Raw genomic sequence first — 25,224 nt, 5'->3', positions numbered from 1 at the left:
AGCTAGGAACAGACCCCACGGAGAAAAATGGAGCCTGGTGGGAGTTCTGAGTTGAGCCCTCAGCAACAAAAGCAATTACAGCAGGCTTTTCAAACTAATGGATCTGACTGAAGGCTCGGTCTCTCCTTTCCTGAATCGCAACTGTGTTCTCACCCTTCACAATCTCTGACACCTCACACCAGCGCTCACCACGAGCTGGATGACCTCAGACAACTGTCGCAGTTAAAAGAAGAAGTTGGTGCTTTGATAGCGTGTGCTGCACCATTTCATTGTCTAAAGGAGATGGCTAAAGGCAAAGAGCACTTAGCTTTTCATTATTTCAATATGAAGTATTGAGCTGTGAAAATTGTCTCTGAATGCTGTACTTTACCATACACATAAGCTGAAATAGACAATAGGCTTTAAATGAAACCACTCATCAATCCTCAGCTCTTCAAAGACAATCCTTTCCAATCAGATAAAATCAGTTTTTATGACTTACTTTCATCAGAACCAACATTCTCCTCCATGTTTTTGATGTAGTCATCCTGCAAGGAAAAAACATATTTGCATTAATGGCTTTAATAATTTATTCCAGGCAACATCATAAAGGAGATTTGCTCTTGGATTTTTAGAGGCTTAATTAAAATTCAGAATAATAGAAATAATCAGGGAAGATAAGAGAAATGCATAATTATATGGAAACTCGAACGGCACTTTAAATCAAATACATTCATCTCATTCATGTTAATTGTAATTGAAAAGAGAGAGTAAAGATGCTAAAAGTAAATAATGGTGCCAACAAAACCTTGGGAGCTCTTTAGCCCTAGGTTTAAAAGTAATATAAATAATAATAACTAGAAAGAGTTTGCCTAAGGCCCAAAAACACAGTGGTTTCACCTTGAGGTTATTATTTATTACCACTGCTATTTAAATTGTACTTTTTAGCTGATGACGTTCTTTTATACTCTATATATTATTGCAAGTCAAAAGCACAACATCCAGTCAAATTCTGCATATTTTTATTATCTGGCTCCACATGTTGCACTGCTGTGGTGTCTATTTTATATCCATTTTGTTGTCCCTAGGTACAGGTTTGGTAAAAAAAACTAAACCCTAACAAATTCAGTAACAAGCTTGCTCTTAATTAAAAAAATTAAATCAACCTTTTTTCAGACTCTGAGATAATAATATATTTGTTTATTTCTCTTGAGAGTTTATGCTTCTCTTATTTCATAATAAAATAAAATTTTAGTCTTATATGAGCCAGCCTGAGATCATCAAGCCAGACTTTCCAGGCTGTTCCCTGTCAGGGATTTGTTCTGGAGGTGACTTTGGCTCTGAAGGTCTCAGATTTAGTGTGAATTCCCCTGGAGAGATCAGGCTGACTGTCTCCTTACAAATCTCCAGATCTAATCGTTAAAAAAATATATATTCTTTTGAAAAAGCCAAAATGTGGGTTTGTACAGAAATTTAAGTATTCCCTTCTTCTTATTTTCTTTTTAAACCACAAAATGTTTCAGTGTTTATAAAGAAAATGCACAACTGGAGAAGCAATACCGTGGTTTTGGAAATAAAACTTGATTAATTTTTCTCACAGAGGATTGTGCGTGACTCATAGTTGGAGTGCTGCTAAGGCTTGGATTAGCATGCAGCTCTCTCTGCTGAATAATCAGTACAGCACAACTATGACAGAAAATATCTGGTTCTTTGATAAAAACTTAGACTTTAGACCTGCCCGTCACGCTGAACTAAAACTAAAACTTAAAGCCATAACATGGACCCACAGGATGAAAAGCATTACAACACAGCTTATAAAACTAAAGCATTAAATGTCCTCTCTGTGAGCTAGGAAATTACAAAGTATTAAAAACGCGCTCCATTATTAGCAAAATATGTATCATCACAAGTCGCACGTAAGATTTTAACAGGATAAAAAAAAAAACTGTTTCTTTTTCTATCCATCCATCCATCCATCCATCCTCATCCGCTTTGTCCAGGGCCGGGTCGCGGGGGCAGCAGCCTAAGCAAAGAGGCCCAGACCTCCCTCTCCCCAGCCACCTCCTCCAGCTTATCCGGGGGAATACCAAGGCGTTCCCAGGCCAGCCGAGAGATATAATCTCTCCAGCGTGTCCTGGGTCTGCCCCGGGGCCTCCTCCCGGTGGGACATGCCTGGAACACCTCACCCAGGAGGCGCCCAGGGGGCATCCTTGTCAGATGCCCGAACCACCTCAGCTGGCTCCTTTCGATGTGGAGCAGCAGCTGCTCTACTCTGAGCCCCTCCCGGATGGCCGAACTTCTCACCCTATCTCTAAGGGAGAGGCCAGCCACCCTTCGGAGGAAGCTCATTTCTGCCGCTTGTATCCGCGATCTCGTTCTTTCGGTCACTACCCACAGCTCGTGGCCATAGGTGAGGGTAGGGACGTAGATCGACCGGTAAATTGAGAGCTTCGCTTTTACACTCAGCTCCCTCTTCACCACGACGGACCGGTGCAGCGTCCGCATTACTGCAGCTGCAGCCCCAATCCGTCTGTCGATCTCCGGCTCCCTTCTCCCATCACTCGCGAACAAGACCCCGAGATACTTGAACTCCTCCACTTGGGGCAGGAACTCATCCCCGACCCGGAGTGGGCACTCCACCCTTTTCCGGCTGAGAACCATGGCCTCAGATTTGGAGGTGCTGATCCTCATTCCCGCTGCTTCACACTCGGCTGTGAACCGTTCCAGTGCGAGCTGGAGGCCCTCACCCGATGAAGCCAACAGAACCACATCATCTGCAAAAATCAGAGATGAGATTCTGAGGCCACCAAAGCGAAAGCCCTCCGCCACTTGGCTGCGCCTAGAAATCCTGTCCATAAAAATTATGAACAGAACCGGAGACAAAGGGCAGCCCTGGCAGAGCCCATCACCCAACCGGGAACGAGTCCGACTTATTGCCGGCAATGCGAACCAAGCTCTTACAACGGTTATATAGGGATCGAATGGCCCGTAGCAATGGGCCAGACACCCCATATTCCCGCAACACCTCCCACAGGACACCCCGAGGGACACGGTTGAATGCCTTCTCCAAGTCCACAAAACACATGTAGACTGGTTGGGCAAACTCCCATGCACCCTCAAGTATCCTGGAGAGGATAAAGAGCTGGTCCAGTGTTCCGCGACCAGGACGAAAACTGCATTGTTCCTCCTGTATCCGAGATTCGACTAACGGACGAACTCTCCTTTCCAGCACCCTGGCATAGACTTTCCCAGGGAGGCTGAGGAGTGTGATCCCCCTGTAGTTGGAACACACCCTCCGGTCCCCCTTCTTAAAGATGAGGACCACCACCCCGGTCTGCCAGTCCACAGGTACTGCCCCTGATCTCCACGCAACATTGCAGAGGCGTGTCAACCAGGACAGCCCTACAACGTCCAGAGCCTTCAGGAACTCGGGGCGGACCTCATCAACACCAGGGGCTCTGCCACCAAGGAGTTGTTTAACTGCCTCAGTGACCTCGCCCCCGGAAATTGGCGGGTCATTCCCCTCATCCCCAGACTCTGCTTCCTCCTCGGAAGACGTGTCAGTGGGATTAAGGAGGTCCTTTTTCTTTTTCTAAAGCTTTCATATTACTGTCATGAAAAATGTCAACTTTGTGACATTATATCTATAAGAAGTTAATATGTGAACCTCAAGCCAAATTTGTTTTTCTTTAGCTTTAAGCAAGGTCAGGGAAGAACTGCCAAACTCATCTTCACTGTTGCAGAAGTAGCTTCTAACATAAAGTAAACGGTGCAAGATAAGCCTCAGCAAGCTGTATCTCATAAAAGGACTTGAACTATCTTAGCTGCTGCACTGGTGCAAAGGGAATATTTGCAAACCAACTCTGTTTTTTTAGAGTGTGTCCCCGGCGGCACTGTGCTGGAACGATAATAAAAACTCTGCGTCCCCAGGCTGTATCCATGCTGACCCATTTCTCTGTGTGTCAGGACAGAGAGGATCAACTATTAAGCAGTTACAACTCGGCACAAGGCCCAGAGAGGACCCCGAGGATCAGGTCTGTTCAGTTTAGCTCAGTCTTACTCTGCTCAGGGGACACGAAGACTGAGCTCTCAAGTCAAGCTGAACAAGTATAGCTGAAGGCTTAAATACAGTGTACAGAGGGAGGAGGTAAAGAGATAGTGTTAGTGTTTATACCTGTTTTTCTACTGTTTTTCTTAAAGAATGCATTTCACTCAAGAAAATGAAATTTCATTAAAACTCTTGGTTTTAAAGAAGCCCCTTTAGTTGGATTTACTGAACAGAGTTATGAAAAGCGGTTGCACACTACAGAGTCACTTCTAAGTATGCCCACCCTTAAGGTGCAGGAAGCCGCTGCAGTTTTCTCCTGAACTATAGGTGTCAGCCTTCAGACTGATATAGGAAGAAAAGAAGTCAAAACCAGAAGCACAGACTTGCAAAAGTTTTTCCAAAAAGTTTTCAAACTGTTGCAACACTTCCCACTTTATATCTGCATATCTCTGAGCTTTGTAGTAGAATATCATTAAAATGGCAGCAAAAACCAACACGATGATTCGTGTCTTCAATGCAGCTGCAGCGGCCGCGGCACAACCTGCCAGGTTAGGAAAATCAAGAGGTGCACGACCAGTTGTTCATTGCCTAACGCCAGGCCACAGCGGTTTGCGGTGAACATAAAAACATGCTAAGAAACTTAAAAAGCCATTAGGTAAACCTGCCAAAACATAGCATTTTGGTGATAACATGAATAAATCAAATAAATGTAAACTGTTTCTTAGGATTTATTTAACATGGTCGTATAGAACCACTTGACATAACTTTGATGTAAAATGTTCTATTTATGAACCACAATTCAAATTATTTTAATATTATTTATTCAGAGTGTGTTTGACTTTGTCTGTACTCGAATTGGATTTTATATTTTTTAGCCATTTTTTCTAATCGTATTTGTGTCACACTAATGGAGCTGGATTGAAAGGGGGAAAAAAATCACTACTATTAACAGTGATGTCGTATAAGTGCTAAGCTATCATGCAGGTGAAACCAAGGGTGTAAAAAGTGTCAGAGCAAAGACAAACAATGCGTTGCACAAAAGTACAAAAGAGACACTAACCTCAACTTCCTGTGGTGATTAAAAGCAGCAGCGAGGGAGACAAAAGAGAGACATTGTTAGAGACAAAAAAAAGACACTTTTCAGTTTTCATTACAGGCTTCCATTTAACATAGAAAGAGTTTATAACAGTTATGGCAGCAGTTAAACTGTCAGCCCTTAATGCATTCTGATTGCAAATACATGCCTTAGTCTCACTCCTCTCCGGGGACAACATAAGACATTCACAAAGGATTATGAGCGCCTATTAACTGAGGATGATCAGCTGCCACTTCTATGAGCTGGCAGGCGTCCTGAACACTAAGGGCCCATTCTCTGGATGTTTACAAGCAAGTGCCAAAAGCCAGCTTCCTGTAGCTCAGAAGTTATGGATAAGCCATGACATATAGTGTCAACCTTGGAAAAATACAGGCAAATTGGTGGAGGAATCTTCAAAGTCAACAGACGGATGTGATTTAGATGGGAGTTTTTTTTTTTATAGTTGCAGCACACACACGCACAAACACACACACACAGAACATTTACTAAGCGTAGCAGTGACAACACAGACAGATATAGCTTCTGTAAAGTACAACCTTGACTTAAAAGGGGAGTGACTGCTTTCCTTTCATTCCATTTTACCGTCTTGGCTTCGGTCCAAGGGCATTACACATCAATACCCACCACAGCCTTTCCCCGTGTGTTTCATCATTCAGCGCTCTGCTGCGTTTGAAAGAAATATAGCACTGCATGGTTTATTTCAGCAGCTCAACCCTGTAAAATATACCTAATTCACACACCCACAGCCATACCTGTCTACTTAACAGAGCTGTGACAGCATCTTAATATATCACCACGGACATTTTACAGGCCTCACAAGGACAAGCCAAAAAGCCAGCGAAAAGGCTTTAAAAGACTGAGGTAAGAATTCATCACCGGTCCACAGCAGGACTTTAGATTTCACCTCGGAGACAGTTTCTTTACAGTAAATACTTTCCCGGTGGCAGGAAAATGTCCTGGTGCTACATATACGAGAAGCAATATCGCTCTTTGCTATCCTCCAAATGGGCTGAATTTCTGCAGGGAATCATAAGAGGAGAAGAAAAAGAAACTTATAATGTGTCGTGTGAATCGTAAACACCCCCGCTGCTGTATCAAATGACTTTTTTATTCCTTTTTCAGATCTGCATCTTCGCATGACATTTCGAAGGTTATAACTGAATCGTTTAAGTTTCAAGTTGACACTGCGACATAAACCGAGCAGAAATAACTGCTAAGTGTTTAAATTAGGCACGAAATCAGGTTTTGCAAACATGTGGGAAGTGTCCGGGTAGAATATGATTTAAAAAAAAATCTGAAAACAAGTGAACTAAGATTCCAAGACTGTAAAAGCATCACATGTAACAATTAATTAATTATTTTCAAGTCTGCTGCAATTACCCAGCTCACAGTGCTGCCAGGACCAACGGGAGCCCGACATAATGTCCTAAAGGCTGGAGTGCTTATCGTCTCTCAGCAGCAGTGTGACAGCAAGGACACCAAGCTGAGGCTGTCTTTAGTCCTTCACCAAGGTTGAGAGCTAATGCTGTCCCACTGAATCCGAGCCAGGCTGCTGCAGTTCAGAGCGAGCTCAGACGAGAGGGAAGGAGGAGGGGAAAGATCAGGGAGCAAGAGGGTGTGATATTCATGGTGGCGATCCCTTGAGTTATGTGATTCATATCACACAAACCACCTCTTCTGCCATTTGTCAACAAGGCTGTAATGCAGCCGGTGTAAAACAGAGCCAGGAGGCTAATGGAGCTTGACTATCCAGATGCTGCGACTGCTCCCCCTGGACTGCTCGCCGGTATTAGGCTGACAGCATTTGGCCGCAAGCCTGACTGCGTTCTCCTGAATTAACGTCTACCTCATGTCGCCTGAGCCCGTCTGCTGGGGACATAAATACCACTGCTAACCCTGAACCAGCCAGCCCCAACATCACCAGTGCAAGACAAGTGCAGACTCATGTCCTGAGGAATGACACCAAAATCAGTGTGGCTGCTGCAATGGGTAGCATGCATGCACATCCTTGTCCTGAGCTGTGATGCCAAACCATAGAGGGAAGCTGAACTTACTTTGGCAGGATATTGGGATATAAAAAGCATAAAAAAACATAAGTTTGGATGTTTGAAAATGTGACGTGCATGCAACATTTGCAGAATGGCTAGTGTTAGGAGTGTCCGTAGTCACCCTACTTTCAACAAATGTGAAATGATAAACAAATATGTGATTTCATGTGATTAAAATAGTCATACGGCACCAAGAAAGTGGCATCGGGTCATGTGATGACATTACCAGCCACAAGAATGGCATCTGGAGGCTGTAGGACAATGGCTGCATCAGCGTTCGTTAAGCTAATGAAGAAAAACAGCTTCAACAAACATCTATCCAGCTTTTTAACCAGTTATAGGTTGTAGTAGGGCTGGAGCCAGTCCCAGATGTACACCCCAGACAGGTCGCCTGTCCATCACAGGGCTGCTTCACCAAACATGATAATCCTAAAATAAAAATGGCACCAAATTTCGAGGAGAAAGAGCTTGCCAGAACAGAACTGTCAGAGAGTGTGAAAACGAGAGAATCTCTCCCCAAGAAAGCTACAAAGCAAAGCTAACAGACTGCGAATGTCATAGGATTTATTTAGATAAATGGTTAACTGTACTCCACCTTCATAAAAATAACCTCTTGCACATTGCTAATCCAACACTTTTACTCTGAATTGATCCAGAGTTTTATTGCTGACCTTTAAAACTCAAACATGTCTGTGATATCTCAGCTTTTTGGGCTTACAGGAATAGGCAGTCACAGCTAGCAAGCTCTGAGTGGTGTGAATCGTTTTGAGTCTTTGCTTATGGGATTAACATGTCTTAAAATGTATACTTCGTGATTTAAGATGGGTATCTTTGGCAAAGTAGATTTCATGGCTCATAGCTGAGGAAGAAAAAAAGGCCACTGGATTACCATCAGACACTCAGTGTTGTGTAATTGATATCATAAAAAGAGATTTAGAGCCATCTGTAAAGTTCACGCAAGTCGAGTGTCTGCGGTCAAGTGCAATTCAGTGGCAAACCCTACAGCCTTGACACTTTTAACACAGACTACATACTGCGCAGTAATCCAAAAATGACGAGAGTATTTATGTTCAAATAGAAGATTTATTAAAAAGGAAGGCAGGTTTGTGGGCTCTAAGAGAGAGATCTTAGCATCTATTCTACACCACTGCAAAGATCCATCATGGTGCATGCATATTGCTTGCTCCATCGCTGCAGCTCATCTGCATGTAATTGACATTGATGGTACAGTCTGGCCAGACTGGAAATCAAGTGGTCCTGCAAAAATCTAAAAATCCCATCAATCAGCATGTTTATCGCTAACTATATTTACTTTTGATTTATTTAGATCCAGATGCAACACTTTACACATCAACAGTAAACAAGTCTCAGCGCCGCCTTCTGCCGAAGTCTGCCGCCGTTCACTCAGAAACAGACACACTGATCAGGAATTTTTAGTTAGGAAGTTCTGCTTTCCAGGTGAAATCCCTCACTCTCAGGGCAATAACTGCATGCTACATCCTCCACAGTATTCCTTATTGGTATTCTGAAGATGATATTTGCAGTGAAGACATCACTTAAGCAGCAGGATATGAGTTAGAGGTTAAATGATGACTTGGACATTTTGCATTTCCCCCACTTGTCATTTATCCAGCTTCATGAAGTCATTTACTCTGCCGCCGACTGGATAAACACAGGCTGATGGATGGACTAGTGATCTGGCTCATGTCTGTAATGAACGAAGAACTACAAGAGGCTCTCCTCAGCTGATTGCTCCACACTGTGCTGGAGCTGTGTCATCCCATCAGATCACTCAGTCTTCGCCGCCTAGCTGACTGGCAGGACATTGTCGGCTCGTCATTCCTCCAGCTATCTTTTGCACGGTAATGTGCTTTGCCTGATTAATGTAGCCGAATTAGCTATGTCTCCTTACCTACTTTAAATTGCAGCAAAAGGGCACTCAGGCGGAGGCTTTCGTAATTTTACATTCCACCCTCCGTGTCTCTGTAGTTACCGGGGAGCAGCGGGAGTGTATCTTGCCTTTGCCATGTCATTATGGCGCCTTGAATCAGCACGCTGGGGCCTAAGTGGTGGAGGTAATGTCTCGTTCTGTTTGTACCCTGCCGTCTTTTAGAATGACAGAGAAATGAGCGAGACACTAATGGTGAAGACCCACCACAGACTGAAACACTTAGAAATGCATTAGAGCGTTCAAAAATGACGCTGTGAGCCTTACGGCCCGAACCCATCGACTTTAGAGTGGCAAAACATTCCGTTTTCACTTAAACATGCAGCAGAAATCACAAGGCAACAGCTAAGTACATATTTTCACATCCCCTCTGATCCCACATGGCAACTTATGTGGTTTTAAATGCAACAACTCCTCAAATCACTTTCACTTTGGCAGACCCTTACATGATCTTTGGTTGCATTACAGTTTGTTTAGGGTGATTACATACCGTCTACTCTATGAAAGAAGCATGAGATTTTTCATCACACTCCAAAGACAAAAATAAGAAATCCACAGAGAAAAATGGGGGGGGGGGGTCTTGATTGCGGCAAAATACCAGGGCATTATGGGATTAAGTCGCAGCCCAGCAACACAGAGCTGGATCAAATTGATCATCTGAGCCGGAATGCTCGGGGGGCCTGCAGGCAAAGGACGCGTATTGTTTCACAAGGTAAGACGCCTGCCTGCAATGCAGTACAGTACAGAGCACAATCTGCAGCCATCTCTACACACTGAAGGGCACGTCTCTTTTCCCGAGCCACAAAAAAAAAAAAGGCAAGTGCCAAGCGTGCATCCATCTGAAACGCTCGCACGGTGCTGCTGAAATGCAGAAGTAATAAGGATGAGTGAGGAGAGGAGATCAGCTCGTGCAGATGAATGCAGATAATTTAACCAACCGGCAAAAACATTTTCTAGTTTATTTATAGCAAAAATAAAGGAGACTTATTTCAACCCTGAAACAAAAGTCTGAAAAACATTAAGAGCTTCTCCCGTCGGCTAATAAGATGAAAATTTCAGGAAGTTGCATCACAGAAATAAACCTTTTCTTCTCAGGAGCCCTCTAGCTGTGGTCTCAAATCACTGATGAAGTGACACATCAAACACTGGTCAGGCTCGGTTTTCTGCAGTAGAGGCTCCATGGTTGAATCAAGGCACTGCATGCTCTGAGAGATGCAGTAATTGGAGAGGAGGAGGAGAGCACAGATGCAGGAAAATGGATTCTGTTGGGCCCCACTGCTGAGCCAAGCAGAACCCCAGAACAGTCTCTGCATCATCTTATCGCTCCTTCCACCCCATTTGCAAAACAAAGAAGCAGAAAGAGAAGAGGCGAGCCTTCAGGTTGAGCTCCACACACATATGCCCCAGGGAGCTTGCAGCTTATGCAGGGCCGTCTTTCCTGTGCTGAGCTATGCTGCTTCTGCATACAATATTAGCAGAAAAAACCCATAATAAGACGAGCTGAAGCATGCGGCTCCACAGAGACCAAAATATCTAAAGCCAGTGAGCTATTTTCACTTTGTAGTAGGTAGACTCATCGGTATTGATTGGCAAACACAAAAAGTTATCAGCATACATAAACAGATGAATGAGCTTAAATCTTGTTTGGTCCTGGCACCCTAACTTTACCACGGGAGCTTAAATCAATATTGGATGTGGGGGAGGCTAAGAAAATAAATTCCATGCCAATAAACTCTGAAAACCCGACTTTTTTGTCTGGAGGAATAAAACATGCCTTGCAGCTTTCACTACTTAAAATACAAGCTTTTCATTGATTTGGACATTTTCAAGGATTAAGCAACAGTTTTGAGGAGAAAATTCAACACTGCGTCTTTTAGTTTAATCCTCGGAAATTGTATGATATGCATTTCCAGATACAGTATCTCTCTTTATGTCCCAGAAGATTTTTTTTAAAGTGTATTATCAGTAGAAGAATTACTATTCCAAAGACTCCATGACTTTCTCTATCATTTACAGTGTTTTTACAGTAGTTTACTTGAAATATGTTTTTAGTCTTAAGTTAATATATCAAACTGCTTTTTCCTGGCTGTCTAAACATATTCACTCTTGCTTTAGAGGTTAGGTTAAAGTACAATCCAGGGAGGTAAGTGAGCAATGCTGTTTAGCCTTTAAAAAATATGTGAAAAAATGAAAATTCCATAGGAAAAGTAGCCCATCTACAACAATCTCCACAGCTGTGTCTATTCTGTGCATGCATGTGATCATTTTTCATCACTATTAGTACTGGCTGTGGTTTGTTGGCTTGCTGACTACCTTAATCCAACCTGCAGGACCTGAACAACCATTAGTGACCACAAAGCAGAATAATCTGAATTTAAGCTGGTAACATTAGTGCTGACTCAGAGGTTTTGAGCCAGGTTAACACGCTCACGAGCATGCCAAAAGTGTATTGACGTGCAGATGAAAATAGACTTCAATAAACAGCTGTTACAAGCTACAGCGCTCAGGTGTTTTAGGAGTGAAATGATGGAATGCTATCTTGTTTTAGAAGATTTATGTCTTTAAAACAAACCAGTGGGATTGGAGCTGAGTGAAACAGACTGACTAGGAAAGTCAGAATGTAAGAAGAGGCAAACAAACATTTTTGCACACAGAAAAAAAAATACCGACATAATTTTCTTTTACTTGGACGGATATGCAGTAGCCAAAAATCTGTGTAAAGCTTTTTTTTTTATGCTGTACTGAGCAGCTGTGCAATCATTTGAGTGGACTGTAATGCACTGTCAGCATGTGTGTTCTGCAAACCTCTAAGAAAACTGTGATTACAATATACTTTTTATTACCATCTATCTTTGCCTGTGATTATTACTTTATTTGCCGTCTCCGAATTTTTAACAACTGTGCCTTCCGTTTGAAATAATTTGGGTCCGCTGACAAGTATGCTGAAGCTGCAGAACTCTTTTATAACTCTAAGTTTACAAATCAGCAGCATGGTTAAGAGAAGATAATTATGATAAGCATTCCTGTTGAAATGCCACGGGGATCTGCAGGGGTAGCTAAGTTAAATATGCTAGCTGGCTGATTACATTTAATTCCCCCCGTCTGCCATGGCAATGAGAACAAATTGGGTTGTTGGGGCTGCTGATAGTACTAATCTCTGCAATGGCAATGGGATATTACAGTAAAACAGGAAGGCACATTGAGATGTCGCGTTATGGCTGTAGGAAGGACTACATCACGCTATAAATGAGATTCTGCTGGGTTCTTTCAACTGAGAAAAAAGCTATTAGTGCTTTAGCTCATTTCTCTATCCCTGCTATATGATTTGCTTGATTAAGGTCATTTCATTATGACTTTGTAGTGTATATCTATTACCCCGCCAACTCAATGAATTAACAGTCTCTGTCTTTCTCACACACACCAATAAATACATCTTCCAAAAGCCACACATACTAAATACAGCTTGAATATAGAAGGGATCGTAGGCCTTGCAAGCATGTCCTTGACACCTCTCTGTGGCTCGGCTCTCTTTGCTCCCCAGTATGGCTCCGGGGCAGTCAACCCCATCTCGTCCAACATGAAAATAAAACATACTCAAGACAGCAAAAGAAGCAGATTCTCTCCAGGCAAGAGCATGTCCTCTACGTTTTTGTAGCTGCCTGGCCTAATTGTAAAATACTTGCCCTGCTGTTTCAACAGTGAATGATTTGTGGCCTAAAGCAAAGAATCTATCAATGCCAGGTTGAACCTGAGAACCTTGCATTATTACACCCATTGTTACTGAACATAAGCAATACAGCTGTGTTTGCTTGGAGCATGTGTTTAGTGCAGCATGGACCTAGGCAATTCATAACAATAATGGGGTGGCCCCAAACACACATCTATAAAAATATATTAACAAAAAAAAACACCGTAGGCAGACCTAAATATATTCAGGACAACACTTTTCAGTAGCCCTAATGTATTTTTTCCTATCTAATGTATGCACTGTTATTTGTGTAGGCTTTTTTTCCCCCCAGGTTTAGTACAATACACAGAAATAACAGGTCCCACTACTGCATTCTTACTGGAGAGTGTTTTCAGCAGGTGAAGCGATCCAAAGTGTTTACATTGTGTACAATAAGATTTGTTCAGATAAACAGAGAGGGATCTTATTGTAGTTTACTGGCGGATGAACTTCCCGGAGACAAATGCCAACCTCATCATTTATTTTGTCTGCGAGGACATGCATTATATTTTATTTGTCCAGCTTTTATACGGCTAGTGTTTAAAGCTATTATACAATTCAAAGTGAGCGGCCACAGTGAGTGTGTTTTTAAATAGACAGTAAACTGGTTATCATGTGATCTAAAGTACAGACAGTCTTTGGGATATTGGATCTGTGGTATTTTAATCCTTGTATGTATTATTAACTAGTAATAACTAGTAGCCCGGCTATAATTATTGTAGTTTTACATTTTCCCATCTGACACTTGACTCTAGTTGTGGTTGTCAAGATAGGTGGAAGTGAGAAATATAGAAAAGCATGCAAAAGTATATTACTTCCATTCTCTGGCTATAGGGGAACAGCTATAAAATGAAATATTAAGTAACACCAGATTGTACTTACTGAAAACAAAGACATGACAACCACCTGTTAGTACAACTAACTGTAACAAAAACAAATTACTTGCCAGATAATTCAGACAAAAACACTCCAAAAAGGCGTAAACAACCCAAATGCATTCAAGAAGTGTGACTCAAACTACCTGAAGTGCCATTTGGCAGACAGCTAGATACTATAGCCGCCTGTATCAGTATTCGTCTGTCATTTAAAGCATCAACACCATTAATCCAGCCTTAATACAATTTAAATGAGATTCATACAAAACAAAATAGTCAGCAAAAGAGAAAACAAATGTGTTGCTAAGCTGTAAACCTTTTTAATTTCTGCTTCAAGCTGTGAATTTTAACGTGTGATTCGGAAGCTAGTTTCCAGTGAATATGTGAGGAACTGCTTTTTTTCTACTTGAACTCTGGCTGTATTTTTTCAGTTACTGAGACTCCTGTTTGTTGAAAGTGTAAAATTAATAATACTCATGTCCCTGAAAACATGAGTCAATGGGTTTTAGTGAATTGAGATCTTGCAAAAAGCACTGAAGTGTCAATTATCTTTTTCCAAACTAAAGATATAACTGAATAAAAATGATCTCTGGGGAGGATCTCACATTAGATACACATTGAACAAAAACACAGCCATTTCCATCAGAAACAAATTACCTGTTAAAATCATGCAGGGTCTAGTTTTGATTTTCTTTTCTTTTTAAATTTGTTTCCCTTTGTTGCTTAATTTTAAGTTTTCCTTTTTGCTTGTGATCCTGGCTACCAGCATAGCTGCAGGGATGGCAATGTTATGCTCAAGGACTCATAGTTGGTCCACAGCTCAGATATATGGAGTCAATTTTTGTGAGCAATTACAGATTCCTGATGATTATTAAACAGATTAAACAGTTTGGAGTAATAATTATTGGATAGATTGCCATCAAATTTAGGAAAAACTTCATTCTCCCCTTGTGAAAAGCAATAGTGACTTTTCATAATCATTATTATTATTAATATTATTATTATTATTATTATTAACTCTATGATTTTTCCCAGACTTTCACATTTTGCTATAGACTCGAGAAAAGCAGTGGTATCAGACTTTTTCTTCTTCTTCTTCTTTTGGCTAAAAATTGATCATTGGTTGAATTTTGGGTGTGCCGCCCTGCCTGCCATGAGAGAAGACAGACACACAAGCAGAGTGGCAGCATTCGTCGCTCTGCGAGCAGCAGGCATAGAGGAGCTTCACCAGTACAGAGACAACTCTCAGGCAGATGCCACTATAAATAATGCATGAACAATAGAGCCAGCAGAAGAACCTTGGAACAACTAATTATTCAGCCCGACATTTCAGCAACTCACAGCGAAGTTAATAGCTAAAAAAGATGGAATTCAGGCCATGATCGCTGCTGATGTGAGTTAACACTGACGTTGTAGGAACAGCCAAGCTCCATTATGAGACGCATTAATCTACACCTAACACAACAAGTTGCTTTCTCTTGCTCATACTAAAACAAAACTAAAATGCATGTTTGGACTGTTCAGAAGATCTTTATGAAAAAGCAAATGTCTTTCTCTTGCTACCCAGTGATAAGTGCTCCTCCATAAGAGCAACTACAAAAAAAGCACTCTTTCCACTCAATTAAGAATCACCAACGGTGGTGCTCCTCCTACTATGAGTCGAATCTGAGTAGCCCCAAACACTCGCAGCAAACCTCGGCACCGGTAAAAGACATGCATGGTAATCACAAGAGGACAAAAAGGCATCTCATTCCACCACTTCTGCCATTTTGATCTCATTAGTGTGCAACGAGAAAAAAAAACAGATAGCTGATGTGATAGGCTGATCAGATTCACAGCAGAGGAAATACGGATAACTATTAGCTCGTTTAACGTTTATGGTTTGTCTCATCTTAATTTTCAACCCTCGCTCTGTCGTTCACTTTTAACTGGAAATAGGCCTCATTATCATATTTCCAGCAATTGCATACTGTTTTCTTCCTCTAATTTTTCATATCCGTAATTACATTGGCTGTTAGCGCAGGAGCATAAATCCTGTGGGAGGCTAATAAATGGCTGAGGTTGATGACAGGAGCAGAAAAAACCCACAGCTGGCAGTGTGTCTTTGAGCTAAGTAAAGGAGCTCAGTGTCATGATGAAACAGCATCATGTTTGCCGTTCATACGCAGAAAAAACAGGGTGAGCCCTGGACTTGCATTTATCAGAACCCTCACTTTGGAGCTGTGCTGATGTAGGATCAGCGGCCGGCTCATCGGCTTCGCAGAATGACTTTAATCTGTGAATGAAGCATTAGTTTGTTTGCTGCAGCACAATTAGTAGTCAAACACTGGTTTTCACAAGCCATTAGTGACTCCAGAGGGATTATGCTAGGCAGCACCACCTTAGCTTTGTTGCGGCCTGTCACAAAATAGATAAAGATAAATATGAAGACTTGGCCCATGGCCAGATCCAGCTGCTAAATGGGCAAATCTGGCTCAGTGGACAGTAATGTGTGAGCGTTGACGAGAAGCAAGCATTGTGTCGCAGAACATTATGAGCGTTTTCGCACCTGTGCTGTTTAGTCGGTTTAAATCAAACTCTGTGGACGTGTAATCGCACTTCGAACGTGAACAAACTACAGTTTGGCTGGCTGTCGAGATTTATTCTGACCCCTCACATGTGTTATACTCTGAGTTTGCATTGATAAACTCTGGGAGGAGGTACAGGGTGCCCTTATTTATGTATAACCGCCATAAATATTGTTTTGCTTCTCTGTCAGTTAAACTGATAAATGATCAGCTTGTGACTGAATGACAGAGAAGGGGAGAGGTGTTTGAGGTTAATTGTTTTTTAAATTATTCATTAATTGTTACTTATTCCAAGGTCTGTGTGTCCATTTAGGGTTTTTGTCTTCATTTGTGTCGATGTTTGAGTTTCTAGATGCTGCAGATGTCGTAGTCCTTCAGTCCTCCTGGTACTCCTGCCAATTTTTCTCACTCTCCACCTCTCTCTCTCTGCTTGTGTGTGTGTATGTGTTGTGAATGGTATGGTAGGATAATTGAGAGAATCTCCCACTAAACATCAGGTTGGCATATTTTCTATTTCAATTATTGGATGCTTTTGTGTTTTTGTGTGAGATAGAGGCCACACCTATGTGGGAGTGGAGATTTCATTCTAGTCCAGCTGCCAGCTATTTGGAGTTAGTTGATTAGTGATGATTTCAGCCCTTTTCTATAAAGGGTAGAGAAAACAGGAAGGAACGGTGTGTGTTGTAACACATTACCTTTTAGAAGCAGGATCCTCTTGGTCCCCACTCTCCGACATGGCAACATGACATCAACTCACCTGCTCCTTATCTGGTGATCAGTCGGCTCCCTTCAAATACTGAGGACATCCCATCAGTCGGTGCTTGAGCATTAAACGAATCACAGTCCGTGTGTACGCACCTCTCACCATTCTCTCTTCTGTCCAGGAGCCTGCACTGTTTTCCTTGAGGAGGATTTGTGCATTTGAGTTGGAAAGAGAGAAGTCTATTTTGCTATCGAGTCTAAAGATGAAGTGGAATCTATCGGACAGTCGGCTAGGATACTGTACATAGAGACCCTGGATGTTTTCCCTTTTTTAAAATACAATGTAAATAGTTTTTTTTCACATCACTGTCAATAAATTGACCAATCTGCATTCTGGGTCTTTGATTGAGTCCTGCCTGCTCTCAGAGTATGACAGCAGCTGGCTGATACAGAATGATTTTCACCTATGGACGACAATAAAGTTATCTTATTTTAAAAGGCTACAAATGTACAAAATCATCAACTGATTCAGACTAGATTAAACAAAGTTGGGGGGGGAAACACCATAAGAGTGGGTCATAAGCTAATTGTTCCTGATCAGCCCTTTGAATCTTAATCACATGGAGTAAAGTAGTTAACCCAAGAAGCTATGCAACAGCTATTTAATTTATTGCAGGAGACTGCCTGAATATGGAATAAAACAAGTATTAGTTTATGCAGTGCAAAAAGTAACGCTCAGCCACAACCCCAGGAGATTTACTGATCTTATTGCTAACCAGCTGATGGCTCATATCATACCCTTTTAGGCATCCTGTTTGTAAATCTCATATGTGGCAAGCTATTCAAGTTGCTTTGCCTGGTCTACATTTGCTGCCCACCTGCAAACCGCTTTGCAACCCTCCGACTGCAAAACATTTGCCACCATTGCTCCAAAAGGGAAGACGGCATGTATAATGTGCTGATTATTTTTTTCAGTTTGATTAGTTGATTGATTAATTGTTTGGTTTATTAAGTCTCATAAAGGCACTTTTGAAGTCTAATCAAATGTCAAATGAACAGCTTGAATCAAACTAATTGTGTGGATTAAAACTTGAGCTTGAAACTTGTAACTAACAAACACACTGCCAGGTATGTCAGACGAACCATCACTTGAGCTCATTGCATGTCTACATCTAAACACACTGCATTTATAAATAATAAACAGATTTTTAATAATAAAAGAAATTATTTTTGCTGCCCTGAAGCTCGAGCTGGTTCGGTTTATAAAACACTGTTGTTCTCCCTTTCTACAGGCATTCCTTAATGAATATTGAAAATGTAGATTTAAGCACGCTGAGAGGCTTGGGTAAAATTGGAGTAGCACTTGCAGTTATCTAATTATTGCTCTTATCACTGTAGTAAATCAAATGAATTCCTAGCCAACAATAAGGCTAATGATCCCTCATATTTTTCTTCACTGTGACCACCTCAATAACCAAAAGAACCGAAGAGCCGTTTACCTAAAAAAATATGTGGCAATTTAGCCTCATTAAAAACAAAGCTGGCAGTAGAGCAGGTGCAAACTTTAAACAGCCCTCTGTGGTTGGCTGAAAGGCTGCATGGCTACTTAATGAGGTCCCTCTCTGCACTGCTCAGAGAGATGTAAGGAATCTGGCTGGGAATGAACAGCGCAGTATTGTTCACGCGAGTGATGGCCTGAGCTCCCACTGAGCAGATTCATCCGAATGCACCAGAATGCAAAGTGAAACTTGTGTTGCGATGAAGAAATACGACAAGTGCTCAAAGACTTCTTTTTTTTTAATCGAAGCTGTGGGCTAATTAAGCTGTGCGCCGTCATTTGCAACCTGTTCTCCTGCTTTGTGTGGCTGAATTTGTGCGAATCTGAGGGCAGGGGAGATTTGATATCTTGACACCAGCAGGATGTCATGATTACAGCTTCGACATTGACGCCTGTCATAAAGGAGCTTGTATAACATCCTGTGTATACCTTCTACATCTGCTGCTCTTATTGTTCTTCCTTTCAACGTTTCCTCATTATATCTCCATGCTGGTCCAATTGAAACACCACCCACCACTTGGTTTATAAAGCCCACATGGTGACCCCCGTCCTCCCCACTCTGTTTCATTTTATTTCGATGCAGGAATGAATATTCCTGTTTGCTGTTTTCACACCTCCTGTTTGCCAAGACAGCTAGTAAACAAATACAGCCCCTTCGCATTTCAGATGGTACGTCTTAGTGCCCGACAGAGCAGAGAATAGTCTCCTCTGAGTAGAACCAAGCCAACTTGGCTGCTTACAGTATCTCCTCCTGTGCTGTGGTTGAATTTACCTTCTTTTTTTTCCTTTTTTTTTTTGGATGAGGTGCCTCTATACAAATGTATGAAGAGGGTTGAATGAGCAAGGGCTCAAGCCATCCCTATGCGATTATGCACACCCCCATCTGCTAAGAGCTTAGCTAAGAAATAGCCATGGTCAGCAACAATAGGAGGGCCCTAAGTGTACCAAGAAAATATCCCCACATCATTACACTACCACCAGCAACCTGAACTGTGCCATCCAAATTAACTCATCAGACCAAGCAACCTTTTTCCAATTTTCTCCTATTGACCAATTCTGGTGAGCCCATGTGAACTGTACCCTTCCTCTCAGTTATAGGCAGTCTGGCTATTTTCTTCTAAGCTGTCGCCGCAACAAGAAAACTGCTGCTCATTGGATCTTTTTTTTCCCAGATCATTCTCTGTAATCCCCAGAGATTGTTGTGTGGGAAAATCCCAGGAGTGGAAATACTCAGACCAGCCTGTCAGCCACCAACAGCCATGCTACATTTAAAGCTGCTTAAATCACCTTTCTTACCCTGTTTGAACATGTTGGCCATGGTTATTTTCCTAAATGATTTGACTGTTGAGTTGTTGCCATGTGTTTGGATTACTAGATAACTTTATTAACGAGCAGTTGAACATATATACCTAATAAAGTGACCGGTGAATGTGTAAGTGAATGTTGATGAAGACTAGCTGCTTAAACAACTAAATGACTGAATTATTCAGGAATCATTAAGGAAGCATTCCACTAATTTTATTCTGTTTTCTATTTTTCAGTTTGCTCAACATTCTACTTGGATTGTTCCACTGAGGATTTGGCAAAAGGGATGTTTGTATATTTAAATAATAATGACAATGAAGTAAAGAAAAAAACAAAACAAAAATAGGATTGAGAATTTTTATCATCGAGTCTTTAATTTAATTACACCCAAATAGTCAAATTAAAGCTTCTCAAATGAAAATAAAGTTTCTCACATCACTGCAACATTAACATCTTTTACTTTTGAGATTAAATTAAATGTTCTGCATGCTTATATTTTGAACTCAAGGAAAGGGGCTTGTGAAAAGTAAATGCAAACTTTCTTTCTACAGTGGACTTGCACTTCAGAGTGAGAAATAATAAAACAGCTGTCACTGCTGTGCTGAAAAAATGTTTCTACACTGAAAAATTCATCAGGAATACATAAAGAATCTGACCTTTAAGCAGAATCAACAATCACACTGATATCAATGAAATCTTATCATTGTCCTTCCCTAAATGTCATGAACCTTTTTCCCAATGGGCTTATGCTAGAGACAATAATAGACACTATATACTCCTTGTAGAGTATACTCTATACTGCTGGTTTTCAAACCTGTTTCTGGAATACCCTATCCACAGCCAAAAAAGGTTCATGCCCCATATCCCACAATTTGCACGACTCATTAACCATAAAAAGGATCCAAGTTAAACTGCAGTGAAATAAAGGTCAGCACAGTAGCATCTGCAAACTCCAAACTGGTTTTTTTTTTCCTTTGTAAATACTCTCCATTCAACCCAGTTTCAATCGATATTTTTCTCCTCGTGGTCCATTCCCCGCTAGTAGGGCCTGCTCTACGGTTTGAGAACCACTGGAGTGAGCCTTAGCTGTAAGGCATTCACCAATCTTTTGCTACACAATCTTTTACTGAACTAAACTCAAGCTAAACTCAAATAGATTGAAGAAGACTCTCATGTCAAATCTTTTCTGCACACTATGGCTGGACGTGCTGCTAACTGCCCACAGAGAGGCCCCATATCGCTCTGTTCACCCTATCTGTCACTCAAACGCTGATCCAATCTAACAGGAGAGCCGAACTCCTCCAAACACCCGTGGAGATAATATTTAAATCTGCATGAAAGCACAAATTTGCGATTCAATTACAAATTCTCTCCAGTCGGACACATTCCTGCACGTCACCAGACATGGTCAGAGGTGCTGAAGCTTCTCTCTCTGGCAGACTCTGATAAGACTATGTGTCTGAGGTGATATTTCTCAGCAGTGAGATCAAACAGCTGTCCGGTTGTCAAGGTAGAGGCCTGGATCTAAGCGTTGCTAACCAACTCATCCTCAGAGATCTCGTGCATCCTGATTTATGCCATGTGTTCAGTCTTTTGGCAGTGACTATTGCAACCATGTGGCACACCCAGCGTCATAGGCTCCTGACCCTTTATAAGCGAACTGTCTCCCCCAGTGCCCACGTATCCCTCTCTTGGCTGCAGATGTTTTAATATCAACCTTCCTATTTATATCACTGAGGGAGGATTTAATATTAGAAACACATCAGAGTGTAACACAAGACAATTCACAGCAACAACACAAAGTGCAGCGATTCAGACCATCCACAGCACTGAATCAATCAATCAATCAACAGCTGTAAAACTGTCTTAACCTTTATAGAGACAGGATTTACTTATTTTTAGCTAGTGATCTGAGTGCTGTGCACATCCTCCCTTCGTTCAACATGTCTGCCCTGATTATATATGCTCTGACCAGTTATTATTGCCAGGGACTGAAATTGAAACCAGGTTCCAGTTGCCAAATTGTTCCACATAGTCCAAACCTTTGGAACTGTACGCCTCCAAGATCAATCAGTTCCAATAGAAATGCTGCCATATTTTTCTAACACAACCGTATTGCAAAACAATTGCACTGAACTCAAAGAAGTTGAGCCTATGCATGCATTTGTGCCTTTTTTCCTATCATCACAGCTAATAAACCTAAAAGAGGCCTGTAATGGCCTGCTTTTTTCCCAGGCAACAGACAACTGATCAGGAATCAATAGGAGAATCAATAAAGCATCTGACCTATAAGCAGAATCAATATTGGCTTGAGTGTCAGCATTTGTCCTTAATCACCACCAGTCACGGTGGGTGGGATTTGTAATTTGGTGATGAAAGAAAGAACTAATATTGTCAAATGGGTAATCAGTCAATGGGTAATCAATGCTGGTATGTACCAGTTGTGGATACTGGGATGGGATAAAGTTAGATAGAATCCAACTTTATATTCAGCTTCAAAAAGCAACACACAAAAATAAAAAATATACATTTGTGAAAGCACCATCATCACTGTCATCATTCCACCCAGTCCTCCTCAGTTAAAATGAGACCTTCATCATTACCCACCAACATTAAAACGACTTTCTCATCCTGAGCTTTCAAATATTTAATGGCACAAAAGACAGAAGAATTTGCCCACTATAAGGATCTGGATTGGTTCACACCTGTCTCCTTTGTGGTTTACAACAAGATAGCTGTTCTTATCATATCTCTTTGTATCAGTGTATTGTTGGCAGTGGTGGAAATAAATAAGCACGAATCTGATTTACAGGAAGCTGCACTACTGTGATGAAGAGCCTGCATTTATCAGGTGCATCATTTGTTGATGTTAAAAAGTTTCACAGCAGGATTTCGTGAAAATGTAGACCTATCCCGTCACAAAAAATATACGTGTCAAGATGTACCATTACTGGTGTGGTTGCTTGGACCATATACACAAAATGTATATGGTTGCTGTAACCTTACCCAGTTACCCTGCATTTAGGCCTATGTTCGTGATTAATATTTTAATCTACAAAATTCCAAAACAGTTCTCTGAAATTTGTGGAAATCTAAGGCACTATCTTCAAATAGTATTTATTTTGGTCCTTATAAAGCATATTTGTTTAGCTGCAATCTGCAAATGGTGTTTTTGCGTTAAAAAGTTTTTTTTTTTTTTTTTTTTTTTTACCAATCATGGAGTTCCAGCTTTATTAACAATGTGACTAAATTTTGGCCTTCAAAATTTAGATATTTTAAATTTCATCACTTATTTTCCAGCTTTAGGGAGTATTACTCTTGAGCATTGGCCATGCTTGTTTTTTTAATATTTGATATTTTCTATTTATGATTTATTGACAACACAGGAGATGGCTTGCTGTGCTTCTTTTCAGTCTGAAAGCCCAGGAAGACTCCTACCTGTGAGCCCTACATTTACAATATGGCAGATCAATGGGAATTCATGAATAGAGATACGGTTCAGAGTATCACAGTTACCCAGAAGGAGCTTGGAAATAGCTTTTGAGACCATATGTCGTAGATTTCCTTTGGGTTTTACCGTATTCACTTGCATTCACTTGCAAGACGGTCCATAGACGAAAAGTGTCAGTTTTAACTGCAGGTATACGCAATAACATAGTTGGCATTCCCCCTTTATTAAAAAAGCAATAAATGTATAACATCGAATAGGATTAAAAAAATAAAAAAGAAGAAGGGTGAAATGAATCTGAATGGTTTCATGATCGATGCACGCACACGGACACACGCGCATTCATTCGGACCTCAGTCTAAGCTTAAATTCTAGCATCATGTGTAAATACTTTCATTTTTCAAAGTATTTCTCATGCACAAACTGATAAAACTGGGTATACGTGCACTTCGGGTTGACAGTTAACTGTGCGCAAAAATCACCTGAGAAACCAGCCTGCGCTTTCTCCACAGGGAACACCTCTGAAAGCCCAGTATAGGAAGAGCTAAAGACACGACAACGCATGCTTGTGTTAATTACACCAAATGCAACACTCACGTCTCTGAAGCGATTCCAGTGTTTGATCTTACGGCTGTACTGGGAGATGGTTGACAGCCATTGCTCATCTTCCATGAAATTCCCGGCTTTTCCTGCCTCTTTCCCACTTTTCACGTCCACCTGGAGCGAGACGCCCACCAGCAGACACAGGCAAGCAATGATTCTCACAGCCACCATGGTGCTCGGGCAGTGTGGTCTGGGATGTATCCTCTTGCTACTGCTGCTGCTCCTGCCGCTGTCCTCCAGCCAATGAGCCACATACGAGACTGCTGCTGCTGCCTCAACAGACTGAATGGAAATGAGAGAGAGAAAGAGAGAGAGAGGGAGGGAGAGAGGGAGGGAGAAGGAGAGTTAATGGGGAGATTAGATCCTGCGCTAATCATTTATTTGTGCTCACTTTGAATCATTATGTCAGCGTCTTCTTGTTGTTGTTTGATTTACTTTTTCAGCCCACACACAAACACACACTCACACACTCAGAAATCCTAACAGTCACACTGTAAATGAATCATACAAGTAGAATAAATGTTTTCTGGAAGAATGCCATTTAGCCTACGCCTACAGCTGGGTTCAGACAGTGAAAAGGAAATGAGAGGAAAATTGCTGCAATTTAGTTGATATTATAAGGAATTAGTGCCCACAACATGGTTCCTCGGACTACCAGTGGTCACTGAAGAGTCCCAAACGGCCTCATATCAACCGAGGTTTCATTTATGTTAAAATTAGCACCGGGAGAGGATGCCAATGTCAGAATCATATATTATCTCACTCTAAAATGTGACATCAGATATAAATGGACTCAAAACAATGCTTATTGTATTATATTGGATGTGTCATTACAGAAAATTTCATGATTCGCAACTTATTCCCTTTTCCCAAAACCTGAATGTGATGTTTTCAAGTTTATTAAATGTTGACTTGTGAAGGTGCTAGTAAGCAGTGCCGGGTATCCCTCTTTTCAGTTAACTGACAGAATGAAGACTGGTGCCATTGTTTTTATCAAACTCTCTGACAAGAACAAATGAAGGAAGCAATCATCACAGCGTAACACACAGTCAGTTAAACATCAGGCATCTCAGCCTGTCCACCTGGAAAGCTTAAACCTCTGTGAATCAATTTCATCTGCTTTGATGCAAATGAAAGTGACAAGAAGTGTAGTGAACAGGCCTTTGAGTGAAACAGTTTGTCTTGGCTACGCTTTGTTTAAAACTTGCCTCTAACTGGCTGCCCATTGCAGACAGAAGGTTAAAACAGCAAATGGGTGGTGCTTCTGTGCAGAGATGACCATATAAGATACAACCACAATCTCAGACTAAGATGACTCAG

General features: G+C 41.4%; 1 protein-coding gene across 1 annotated transcript in view; it reads right to left on the bottom strand.

The window, feature by feature from the left end:
- The window catches only part of LOC113028322 (testican-2), a 48,013-nt gene extending 23,831 nt beyond the window's left edge, over positions 1 to 24,182 (bottom strand). Inside the window, exons 1-3 of the mRNA XM_026178498.1 lie at positions 23,899 to 24,182; positions 5,088 to 5,096; positions 482 to 527 (exon numbers count right to left, since the gene is read on the bottom strand). Coding sequence (XP_026034283.1) covers positions 482 to 527; positions 5,088 to 5,096; positions 23,899 to 24,075 — 232 coding nt within the window. The 5' untranslated portion in view covers positions 24,076 to 24,182. The remainder of the gene's footprint in view (positions 1 to 481; positions 528 to 5,087; positions 5,097 to 23,898) is intronic.
- Between the last annotated feature and the right edge of the window lie 1,042 nt (positions 24,183 to 25,224).

Source organism: Astatotilapia calliptera, chromosome 8 (genome assembly GCF_900246225.1).
Source record: "Astatotilapia calliptera chromosome 8, fAstCal1.2, whole genome shotgun sequence".
Lineage (NCBI taxonomy): Eukaryota > Metazoa > Chordata > Actinopteri > Cichliformes > Cichlidae > Astatotilapia > Astatotilapia calliptera.
Note: the sequence above shows the minus strand (reverse complement) of the source record. Positions and strands in the feature narration are given on the sequence as shown.